Raw genomic sequence first — 13,488 nt, forward strand, 5'->3', positions numbered from 1 at the left:
ATAAACCACTGCTTCCCCTCAAACTACTAAACCTGGTGCAGTAGAAGTGTTCTGTTTCTTGTTGTATGAAGGTCAGGAGGAATGTTTTAATTTTAGGACTCTCGTGATGCAATGATCATGTCATGCCAGTCCGATCACCTGCAATCTGACCTCGTAGCCAAATGTCCATGCAATGTGCTAAATGTGTTTGCACATTTGGAAATAAACACTTGTGGTCATGTGCACTTACACGTACACATTGTCCAGATATGAATCCCACTTTGATAATGTGTGCAGAAGAAATACGACTCAGAGTCCAAAAGTCAAACTGCACCCTGTTACTAAATGCACATGTTGATCCAATGGTCTTAAGACTGTTCAAAGAATCGCTAATCCATCATTTAATCGAGCAAACAAACCTGCACACTCGCAAGTCCTGACAAATGGCTGAGTCTTTGCAATCTGACCACATTCATTTCACTTTCACATTTCACTCTCTGTTATCTAGGTCTGCGATCCACAAGCTCAAGATTGACCTCCTCCTGCTATCATCTCAGCTTGTGCAGACTTGTTCATTTCCACAGAACCCAACCTGAACATTACCCAATCTGGGAAATCCTACACGTTCAGGTAGATTTTACTGTTGTGTTTTTATCACAGTCAGACTTCCTTCTTGATCCGCGCCACTCCTTCATGACACAGCAGACACTGCAGGAAGTAAAGTCAGGAAACCTTTAGCGTCACGTGAAATGAAATGCACCTTCATTCAACTGCTTTCATGTGTCCTTTTCTAATCCTCTTGATAACAATAAAGACAATGAGAGGAGGAACAAAGAGCATAAGCAAAACCGTTTAATCATTCTGGTCACACTTCTTCAACAGGCTTTGTGAGTCTTGTATATTGACAGTAAACCTGTTCTTCATGTTGGTGACCTGCAACGCCACGCCACGCCACAAACAACCTCCCCATGTGTGACACACAAATACCAAAACAGCCTGAGAGTCAAGAATTCATTAACCACCCTCTCAACCCAAGTCAATGTTTAAATCTTCAGTTTTACCTTCAGCCGTGTTTGTTAGGAAACAAGAGGAACCCTGACGGAGGTTTTCATGGAGTAAGGAAACTGAAGCTCTGAACAAAACACCATGAATGTATTTGTTCAATTAAAAGAAGGATGTGTTTGTCTTTTATAAACAAATAAGTTATTATATTAGCCATTAAAGAGTCGATTAGAGTTGTCACAATACCAGAATTTTACACTCTAATTAAATCATTTTACACAAACTAGAACCCGACTGATAAATCGACCAGCCAATAATATCGGCCGATATTTGTGACTATCGGTGTTGGCTAATTTCATTGTAGATATGTGAAGTTATTACAGGATTTATTCACCAGTCAAAGAGCATTTAATTTGAGCGTCATTGTATTACACTAGCAGTTCTCTTTCACCAGCAGAGGGCGCTATATGGATTAAACCAAGCATCATCACTCACCAGTGTCAAGCTGCATGTGAGGGATCAACGCAATAAATGTTTATATCTATATCAAGCTGTCTCTAAAGATTGAACATAGATCAAAGAAAGATATCGGCTGATATATCGGTATCAGATTTTTTCTCTTCCTAATATTGATATCGGTATCGGCCCCAAAAATCCCATATCGGTCTGGCCCTAACTGCAGCTAACTGAAGATCTAAAGTGTTAGAAAAGCATTTGTACTTTTCTTAACTAAGAATCATTTAAATAAAGATTGTATTGTTTAAAACAACTTTAGTCTTACAGAAACAAAAAGGTAATAAAAGAGCAGAGTGGTGTGATCTTGTTGGCTCAGCTTCTCTGATTACTTAAAAATCTTGAGTACATGTACACAAACTAAAAAACAAACAACTCATGTCAATACACTTGGCAGGCCCATCCCCAACAACCTCAAACCTTTACAGTAAGTAAGAGTCATCAGTGTCAGATGCTCAGTGGAGTCTAAGGTTACATCGTTGTATGCAAACAGATATCACAGCAGAGGCCGGAGGTTAAAAAGGCCTGAACCACAAGCACTTGTCTGACACTAAACAACTGCACTACCTTCATGACATATGGGGTTTTTTTGTTGCAAAAACACCTTGATGTAGTTCAAATGAGAGTCAGAGAGTCAGTTCAAACACCAGCTTCCTGCTCAGCGACTCACAGCGCCGCTCTCTTCGCCCACCTAAACCACGGCATGACCCCTGCAGGTTCCTGTCTCACAGAGGACAGCGTTTCCTCCCAGCATCACTGTCATCACTGTGTGTGACATTTTTCATGTCTGGACGGTGGTACTGAAGGCAGAAAAATAATAACCATGCCTCAAGTGGGGCTCCAGCTAAAGCTTTAATTCCTGATCAGTTCATTTGCAGAAAATAAGTAGATAGTGAAAACAAAAGAAGTGCAGAGTATAGTCTCAAAGGTCCCAGCTTTCATTTTAAAATATGTTATATACTGTAGATTATCTGTGTGGTTAATGGTATGGCTGAATGTTGTTACTGATAGAGGTAACTACTTGATATCATAGACTGTAAAAATGAAAGGATGAAGCCTGAGTGATGTCATACATATATTACTGCAGCCCTATAGAAACAAAAAGGTAATAAAAGAGCAGAGTGGTGTGATCTCGTTGGCTCAGCTTCTCTGCTTTTTCATTTGAATACCTAAAAACCTTGAGTACACAAACTAAAAAACATCATGTCAATACACTTGGCAGGCCCATCCCCAACAACCTCAAACCTTTACAGTAAGTAAGAGTCATCAGTGTCAGATGCTTAGTGGAGTCTAAGGTTACATCGTTGTATGCAAACAGATATCACAGCAGAGACCGGAGGTTAAAAAAAAAGGCCTGAACCACAAGCACTTGTCTGACACTAAACAACTGCACTACCTTCATGACAGATGGTTTTTTGTTTTGTTGTAAAAACACCTTGTTGTAGTTCAAATGAGAGTCAGTGAGTCAGTTCAAACACCAGCTTCCTGCTCATTGACAGCAGCCACAATGTTGGAAATCCTGTCTCAGCCTAACTTTCAGACAACCTAATGACAGGCTGAGAGCTGAGGCGGGGTTTAAGCATCCTGACAAACGACTTCACCGCTCCCACCTGTCAATCAAGTCAGCCACGCGCCTATCTACACAAAACAATGTTCATGTAATCAAAACAGATACGATATAAAAAAAAAATCACCCCCTGTACAGTGTGTGCCCATGAGGACAATAACTAATCAGACCTGTTTGGTTTTTTGCACCAGGCTGTAATCATGTTTATTTCTGCTGTAAAAACTGGCTTTTTTTCCACATTGGCTTCAATTGGCAAAACCAGAGATTGCCACTTGGTCTATATTCAAGTGTCAAAGTTGAAAATTGGTTTATAATTGATTAAAAAAATGTGTTGAGTATTAGAAATGTTGCCAGGAAACGTTTCTTATCATTTCAACAGGTGCATGCTAGGGATGGGTCATCATTTTCAAATATTCCAATAGTCTTTAATTTATTAGAAAAAGTGACTTTCATCTCATTTGACAAAACCGTTCCTTTATTTTTACTGGCGCCAAGTTGTGATGCGGTGCTACTGCAAAATGGTGACTGAAAGCATCTGTTTCAGGTGACAAAAAAAATAGCTAAGAAACAAAGCATCTCTTTACTTACTGTCTATTTTACTCATAGACCGTATACAGCCACATTATTTGCACTTGGCCTGACGTCTGTCAAAGGGTGATAATCGGTCGATATTGATGTGTAACCCATTCATCGGTACAACCCTTATTCAAGATTGTTTATTCTCCCAACCATCCAAACACATCATGTATTTGGTTACTATCATGAATGACGAATAAGAGGTCCAACAAAAGAATGTTTGGGGCGTTTTTGCTTTGACATGACTGCTTCAAATGGATTTTGTGTGATTCAAAGGGTTGCCAACTTAAAAATGCAGATGCACGGAGTTGTATCCGGTCTACACTAGTCGTGAAAAGCTCTTTGACATAACCACCAGCAGCTCTGCCTCACAGTTTCGATTCAGCTGGGGACGTGGAGACTGCATCCGTTTTTAAACTGGACAAACAGGCAGAAGAATTTCAACAGGCGGCGAGTTTTGCATTCCTACTCTTCTTATCCTGTTGGTTTCTTAGTTTGTCTGCAGTTCAGTAAGCTAACTGCTATTTACAAACCGGACTGGTGGTATGTGTTGTATCTGGGGGGGGGGGGCAGCTGCTGAAGGGGAAATCTTTGAGTCAACAAAGAAGCACAAGTGACTGTTTGCTAATTTGGTCCAATGCCTCAGCACAAATATTACATAAAAACATCAAACAAGTAAAACACCACCTTAAGAAATAGGTCCAAGCCATTGAAAATACCCAGACAAAAACGTGTCTCGAGTCTCCATGACTTGGTCATCAGATTTTTCCTTCCTTCCTTCCTATTGAAGCTATCTGCTGAGGTTCAACTTGCCTCATCTTGTTAGTGTAAAAACACACCTTTTCTGTTTCATCCTGCTGTTAAAGCTGCACTGAGCATGTCCTTATCTGCCTGCTGGTTGAAATGATCGACTTCAGATTTCTTACTGTTTCTTCTGTTCGTGGCTTACTTACATAAATGTCAATACCATGATACATGAAGTGGTCACTAGCGTTTATTCAGTTAGCCTCAGCCTCAGAGGCAAATGTGATGAAGCCACACAGCGAGCACTGAGCTGGACTGATACCAAAGTTTTATCCGGGCGGACATTTCTTGGGTTCACTTACCAAGCATTGATGATATTAGTGACACACCAACGAGCACAGTAAACTGTAGTCAGCATGCTAATAATCCAGCACATTATTCTCTGAACTATTCCTGAAATGACATTGTTAGTGCAATATGGGTCTCTGCAGTCACATCACAAATATCTGAATTCATTGCAATAAACGTTAACAAGCAATGCTTCCTCGTTCAGCAGAAGAACATTTACTTATCGGATGGAGGCCTGAGTATAATTTCGGTTTTTAAAAAATCTAATCTACGGTCATATTCTTAAACGTAATCCTCCAAGAGCAAAACAGAGAGCAATGTCTAAATTGTATGAATACATACCGAAAATTTGCCAACGTATTGCCGCTATTTAGACATCATGCAGGAGTTTGCCTGCATGTATTTTTTATTGAAAACAAGAAAGTATCAAATATTGGGTGTCCAAGAATTGTGTATTTATGCTGTGGTATGAAACAGGTGTCGGTATCTTTGATTTTTACTAGAATTATATCAAAGTTGATCAATCTTGTCAATGCTTTCACTCCATTATGATGCAGATAGATAGACTATGCAAAAAACACATCACCATGTTTGTCTAACACTAATATGTGTCCTTAGCCTGTCAACAAACCCGCCAATTGTGAGAAAAGTCCATCCTCACTGATTTTCACCTGCTCCACTTTTCAGTAAATGTGTGTTCAAACAGGCTGTTTGAGAGATTTTCCCTTTGTGACATCACAAAGGGCAGTAACCCCTCCCCCAGGTGGGTGACACTCCCACAGCTAGGTGTTTGTTCTGCCCTCTGAGTCTACCTTATCACTGTAAACAACATGGCTCAAGAAAGCCACCAAAGCCCTTCCAGAGAGGGGGGCGTGGTCAGACACAGCTCATTTACATTTAAAGGTACAGACACAGAAACAGCCTGTTCTGAGCAGGGCTGAAATAGAGGAGTTTATAGGCATGATCAAATACAGGATCAGAGTGGATTTTTGGAAACTCGTTGAAAGGGAATATAAAATGTGACCTTTACGATGGGCATCAGCTCTACTTTGTTTAATCAGTGCCTACATAAAAAAATACTTTTTGGATTGATTTTTAGGTCTAGGAGAAACATTGTGCAAACCTGTGTCAGATGTTAAACAAGAAGACCAGCAGATAGACATACATTGTGAGTTACAGTTGTTTTATTGTAATTATCTTATTCAAGGCGTAAAGGTATTTGTGTTTAATCACACTTATTATTTTTTCCTGGCCTTTTATAGTTGTGTATTATGTGTCAAAATGTAAGAACCAGCAGATTATCTCCTCCCTGAGGTGATGGAAAATGGTGCGTACTTTTCCAGTTCCTTCTTTTCAGGTGTCATGTCTACAGTTTGTGTTGGTTTATTGGTCTGTCCTTTACAATTCAGGTCAATGATTCATTATGATTTCATTAGAAGAAAAAAAAAACTAGCTAGGACATGGAGGCAACAACAAAACACATAATGCTGTCTTTGTTTTCAGTCCCAATACCTGTTCCTGCATGGGCTTTTCTTCGACGGACAAAGTAAGCAGTGTGACACAGCCATGGGAGGTTGCTCACATTATCTCTGTTCCATCACATTTCTATGGACATGCCAAGCAAAAAGAAAAAAAAAAAAAACCTCTGTCAGCTCTCTTTCCTTTCCTCTGTGGACTTCTGCAAACTGTAACCAAGAACCGAATCAAACTGCGTTAAAGGTTTAAGAATGAAATGAATAAAACGCCACAAAGGCACAAAGAACAGTGCTTCAATCTAATCATCTTAACATCAGACTCACCAGGACATCAGGGTTTTTTTTTTAAGAGGGCAGGACAGTTTCTCAAGTGTACTAAACCTTATTTCATAACATGTCCAGCTGTAAACCCATTTTATTTATCACAGAATGTACTCCCTGCTCAAGGTTACGCTGAGAATACCTAACACCATTTTTCTCTGGCTTAAAATACAATCTCCAGAGTGGAAACTTTCACAATAAAACAGGTTTAGCTGCAAAAAAAAAAAAAAAAAAAAGAAAGAGGTAAAGGGCAAATGTTACGTACAGAGTCAGCGTTCGCTCTGGGCTGTATGTCATAGAAGCTACACAACAAGCCAGGCTATGGGGGTCTTCAGTTTCAGACCAAAACTAAAGGTAAACACGAGAGAAGAACTAGCCTGTGGGAACTACCATGCAAATCCTTTTTTTTACTGTAGGAGAGAAATTCAGGCTTGTATCTGAAGTTCATACTTTGAGTCTGCAGTCCGCCCACCACACAGAGACAGCTGGTTTGTATGATTAAGAATAAATGCGTGACTGTAAAGGGTTAAAGTGAAGTCTTAGTCTCGTAGTCTTGAAATTATGAGATAATCCCGCTGTGAGGGATGACATCGTGTGTCTATCTACACGTGAATCTGGAGTGACAGGACAGGGTTGGATCCATTCTCTCATTTTAAACACGATATTCATTTAGAGAAATTAATCCAGCAAAAAAAAAAAAAGTGATCATTTATGGGTTAAAGCCTCTCAACTTTGAGGATTTTGCTGCTTTTTCTCAGAATTATTCACTGAATATTGTGAAGGTTTTTAGACTGTTGAACAGAAGAAGAAAAAACACAATCACTCTGTCAAAACTGTCAATCAAAATGTCCCAGCAGCCAATCAATTAAATTATGTGTGACTATGAAACAGCCTACAAACAACCTGCAATAGACATCAACTCATAATTACATTATTTATAAAACTGATATGAAGGGGAACATTCAAATTAATTTAATCATTTTAAAAACATTCTTTTATTTTTTTATTCCCATGGCAGATTGTCGCTGAACTCTATTTTATTCTTTTGATTAAAAATAATCTAAAAGAGTTCACTACTTAGTACAAAGCTAATTATTGTGCATTGTAATTCCTGTAACTGCTTACATTTCATTTGGTTTTATACTGTCTCATATCAATCGCAGGCTCCTTAATTGTATTAAATCAAAATCTTAGAAGACTTTGTGATGTCAGTAAATATTGTCTCCACCCCTTCTGCCCAATTATTTTAACCAAAGTCATGATTTGTCCTTTCAAAATAAAGCTTCTCATTGTTTATACCATTGGGAATTCCCAGTTTCTGTAAATCATACTGGATAGTTGACATGTATTTGTTACTGCAACAGCATTCCCAGTATATTTACCTTTATAAAAATAATTCCAATATGTTCCCTGCCAGGAGGAATACAAGCTTGAAATGTACATTAATAGTGAACTAGTGATGGATCTGAGTGTTTGGTATTGGCAGAGATGCTGGAGTCAAGAAATCAGGTTTAGTATCCGCACAGAAACGGATCTTACCTCTGTAGAAGATTTAAAAGAAATTATCAACCAATTCATTGTAAAAAGTTCATCAAAGTGGAGACATGAGCCTAAAGTGGAGATGATGTTGTAATCCATAATTCAGGATGATTTATCTTATTTGACGACCGATTTTCCCCCTGGGGATCAAAAAGTATTTCTGATTCTGATTTACTGGTTTTATTCAAATCTTGAGATTGTATTACGAGCGACAGAGCTTTCAGTCGGATCACATCTAAGACCTTTAACTTCTAATGGAGTAGCTTTTCGTTGTTAGAGTTAATTCTAAGGTCTTTAATGAACCATTTAACTTTTGCAAGCCAGTGGACTAAACAACTGATTCACATGGACGTTTAAATGACCCGTCCTGCTCATATCCATATTTATTATGATTCTCCATCCATATGACTCTCCTCTATACCCAAGATTAATCTTAAAACTCTGGAGCACCATTACACATAGGACTAGTCATAAATGTTACAACATGAATATATCAATATTGTTAAACTCCCTAAGAGAAGTACATATTGGATGTTTTCTGCATACAGTCTATCATGAACAAAGCTCCAGTTCAGAGTCAAAGGTACGCGGGACTTTCTGACCTCAGCATTGGATCACCTTTTAGTCCGACATGGAGCACACGATATCAGAACTGTACAGTTGCGAGACCTGGCTCTCTAATGTGTTATGATGAAACCTAAGACCATGACACACTTGTGAAGTGAACCTGCCGTGGGGGAGGGGGATTGAGGGGGGATGGGGGGGTAGTACAGGGGAAGTTTCCACCTGCACAGGGTGCATGCCTTTGCTGATCTTGCGTAATGATTGTCCCCAGGTCCCGCTGGACTCTCACGGGATTCCTGATCAGCTCAGTGAGCAGCTCTGTGTCAGAAGCCCTTTAAGTTGAGGGACGCATTTCATGTTTCCAAAAATAAGCTAGGACACCCCATGGCTTAGAACCTGCCACTAAAATCAGCGAGAGGAAATGTGGGCGTGAAGGTGAATATTCTCCTCTTATAATAAAAACACAACCTGAATTTAAAAATCACAACAGATACTGAGACTTTGACTCATTTATTTTGAAGGAGAAAAGCCTTAATTTGAGATTTTAGCCGCAAATTCTAACGCCTTGTAATTTACCTGAAACAACTTGGAAACACACACACAAAAACAACAACTTTAAGCACACACACACACACACACACAGACACACACACACAGTCAGAGCTTCAATAGTCTTCCATGCATTTATCTGTAACTCTTCATCTTTACCTTTTTTGTTATTTTAACTTTTTATATGTTGTTATTTTTTATGCTTAAACTCAAATTTAAACTCTTAACCTTTTATTGTTTTAATTGCATTTTCTATTTTATTGCTATGGTGTGCATTAGTCTCTCCTTTTAAATCCATTTTTTGTTTATACCATGCATGTATGGCATTATCTTATTCTTGTTTTTCTTGTTTTCATTTGCTGTAAATCACTTTGTATTGCATTTGAATTGCATGAAAGGTGCTATATAAATAAAGCTCGTTTGATCAAAGTCAAAGTCAACTTTATTGTCAATTTCAAAATATGCCAGACACACAGTGGAATCGAAATTGCGTTTGTCTCCGTCCCACGGTGCAATGCAACCAAAATAAGGTCAAATAAGGTCAAATAAAATGAGGTAAAAATAAGATAAATAATATTTACAGTAATAAATTCTGAATTGTGCAAAAGGTACAAAATGGTAAATAAAAGAAAATGGAAAGAAAAAGTAAACTTGATTGATTGATTGATTTGTGATTGATGCACTGACACACACACGCAGGCTACACTCACACACTCAAACAGTTTTTTTTATAAACACACTGTTTGTGCACGCAGAACATGGACTCACACTTTGTGTTTCTCTTTAATTAAGTGATCAATTGACGCTTTTGGTAACATTATCCCCATAGCACGCCACTCGGGCTCGGACAGCATGCAAAGTTGAATCGGTTTGCAGTCTTACCTTGGGCAAGTCTCGAAGTTGGTTTGCATCCAGCAGCAGCTCCTCCAAACTCCGGCCGTAGCGATAGATCTCATCGGGCACATAGAGCAGGGAGCAGTGGCGTTTATCGATCATCTCCACATGACGGTTGCACCGCCACAGGGGTATGCAGTGAAACATCGCGGGGGAGGTGGGGGAACTAAATCTGGGAACCCGGTGCGATAAACAAAAACTTCAGAAGAGGAGGAGGAGGAGGAGGAGGGGGATGCAACAGATTGCCTCGGCGGGACAGTCTTGAACTATATTTACCGTCAAGCGGAAAAAAGCGAGGCGAAAAAACTCACATGCACGTAAACACGGCGACGGCTGACGTTACGGAGCTAACACTCGTTTCGGTGTCGACGAACATGGGGAGTTATTCTCCGTCGTTTTCTCACTTTGGTTAGTTTGTAGGCACCTGTTTTTGTTGTCGCTTTAAAACCTCGTCTCTTTAGCGGAAAAGACCCAGGCTACATCTCCGTGTGGAACAGGGTAGCATTCTCGGTTTTTTTGTTTTTTTTTTGTTGCTTCGGCTCGTCCCGGAGTTAATTTCCTCTCCCGTCCAGTTTCTGACCCGGAACACTCACTCCCTCATTCCAATCCTACGTCATCATTCCATGTGGCCCCGCCCCCCTACCCCCGTGTCCCTCCTCTGGATAGTCCCGTCTAGTGATGATGAGAGTCTCGTCGACTTTCAGTGAGTCGGATCATTTGGCTCAGCTCATTTTAATGTGGCGTTTGGGTGAGATGTGCTACCTTGTTAAAAAAAAATCATATGCATCAATTAATGTTCCCAGTACATAATGAATTAATATTCATGTCTCTTGGTGGCCTAGTGGCTAGTTTGCACGCCCCATGTACAGAGGCTGTTGTCATTAACAACACCAAAATTCTGTATGCATGTGCATGTAGGTATGAGGGTATGTATGTGTTTGTGATATGTATGTATGCTGCATATATATATATTTGTGTGTGTGTATTATGTGTATGTATATGTACGTGTATATGTCTATATATATGTATGTATGTGCATATGTATAGATTATTATTTCTTTTTTATTTCTTGCTTTTACGCATTGCCTGTAAAGCACTTTGGTCAGATGAAGCTGTTTTTAAATGTGCTGTACAAATAAACTTGATTTGATTTGATGTCATTCCTCACTCTCTCTCCCAGATTTCCAACACTATCCACTGTGCTGTCTCTCTGAATAAATGCATTAAAAAACTAAATAGGCTAAATCTTAAAAAAATAATCTAATAATTTAATTAGACTAAAAAATAATCATCATCATTTACAACAATGTCGAGCAGATAAAATAATAAAATGCAAGATAAATGTTTTTTTTTAACTAGGCTACCATAAAAGAAAAATGATCAGTTAAAACAGACATACAATTAATAAATAACATAAAAAAATCAATTATAACAGTTGCAATCAGAGGTTGATTTAAGTTGAGTTGAAAACTAGGCTTAGTATTTAAAATTAACAAATTAATCCACTTGTCATTCCATATGCATTGCCAGAGCCTGGAAAGTAAGTTTTCATACACTACTTTTAAGTTTCAGGTGAAGCATACACTTATAGACAAATTACTATCAAATAAACTTATTCACCCAGAACAGAATAAATGTAAGCTATATGACACCACTCCACTACTCATTGCATTTGCACTGTAAAGAAACAGGAAGCATTTAAGAATTCAGAGAAAGCAAAATCGGATAAACAAATACAACCTCTCACATAATGCTATTTCATGGAACAATGGCTCCATACAGATCCTAAAGGATTTTCATTAAGGTCAGCTTTTGTAATTAAATATTCAATGATGATTTGCTTTGTGATTTTCATGATTGCTCGAGGTAACTATCCTAAAAAATAATCATCATTTTCAGGAGCAATATAATTTAGTATTATATTTAATCCAAACAGAATAATGTAAACATCTCTGTAAACATTTCTTCATCGATGTCTTGAACATTTTATTGATAAAGAACCATGTGTTGTGTGTAACATGTTTGCAGCAGCATATTAAATTCTCCCAAAGCTTGCCTCTTAAGTACGAAAGTGAGGAGTTTCTGGATCACATATAGTTTATTGGTTTGTCCTTTCATTCTGTCTCGTATTTGTTTAAAAAAAAAGCTTGGACATGTAAAATGAAAACGGTCTTTCAGAGGAGAGCAGCTCACACTGTTCAACTCCAGGAGTCGGCTAATAAGACCGACTCGTTCACAAACTGCTCATCACTACTCAGGTCCCGCACAGGGCCGCCATGATCAGCACGGAGGACTTACAAGTGGCCACCCCCGAGGACACCCAGATTTAAAAAAAAAAAAAAAAAAAAAAAAAAAACAATTCTGGAGTTCATGTGTCTATTTATAACTTTTTGAATAAAAGTAACATTGCCATTTATTCAGTAAGTTAAAAACCAAACACGCTAGCACCTTTTGTATGCTATGTCAGCTTCAAATTAATTCATATTTTTCATTTTAAAAAAAAGGGGGCATGGCCGTCTACAGTCTGGGATTGACCCGAAGTTTATTGGGGTGAATGTTAGTTAATTTTTGCTAACTTTATCTGGACACATTTTGTTGCATGACGTAACTGTAACTCACATTAAGTCAATGCACCTTCTTTAATGAATCTTTAAATGACTCTTCCCCAAACAAGCCTTCTACTAGGCTAATCAAAAGTTAAAAAACGATGTTGAATAACTGAGTTTGTTAAGACTTTATGCATATTTACATTTTATGCTTCTTTGTTCCACCTCATCTTACTTCAGAGGGAGTATTTTACAGGGTGGGGGGCGGGGGGGTATGTTTTACTTTACAGCTGTATTCACTTGCTACAGATAGATTTTACGTCAACATATTTATTCAGATTTAACATTAAAGCTCTTCGTTCTTGGTTTAAGTACACAACAATATAAATGCGTAAAGATTAGCTCCACTTCAACACCGACATGCTGCTTACAGAGTAATAAAGTCTCTATGATGATGATGATGAAACAATATCATGTAGAGTAACGTTGACTGAGGCCAGCTTGTTGTCTGATCACTGAACTCACAGTTCATCTAAACTCAATCTCATTCATTCTTCTTTTTTCATCTCGTCCCTTATCTCCTCTCTTGGTTCAATAGTCAGGGTCAGCTGTTGTCTCCTGGTCAAAAGGTCAGGAGACAACAGAATTTTAAACATAAAAAATACATTTTTGGGTGTTGTTATACTGTTACAAAAATGCATACTTGTCACAATGACTTGGTGGTAGATCAGCAGAATTACTCATCAGGTCATTCTTAACATCCCTTTCCGGGTACGCTCGGTATATACCTCCTCTATTACATAAAACAAACAAATGAAAGGAGCAGATATATACTATGGCACACCTGGTCTACCATACATGTTAGATATTG

At 38.5% G+C, this 13,488-nt stretch overlaps 1 protein-coding gene across 1 annotated transcript in view; it reads right to left on the bottom strand.

The window, feature by feature from the left end:
• Positions 1-10,659, bottom strand: part of LOC132976066 (leucine-rich repeat-containing protein 1-like) — a 38,377-nt gene extending 27,718 nt beyond the window's left edge. The window contains exon 1 of the mRNA XM_061041003.1: positions 10,060-10,659. Coding sequence (XP_060896986.1) covers positions 10,060-10,218 — 159 coding nt within the window. The 5' untranslated portion in view covers positions 10,219-10,659. The remainder of the gene's footprint in view (positions 1-10,059) is intronic.
• Between the last annotated feature and the right edge of the window lie 2,829 nt (positions 10,660-13,488).

The sequence above is a fragment of the Labrus mixtus genome, chromosome 6 (assembly GCF_963584025.1).
Source record: "Labrus mixtus chromosome 6, fLabMix1.1, whole genome shotgun sequence".
Lineage (NCBI taxonomy): Eukaryota > Metazoa > Chordata > Actinopteri > Labriformes > Labridae > Labrus > Labrus mixtus.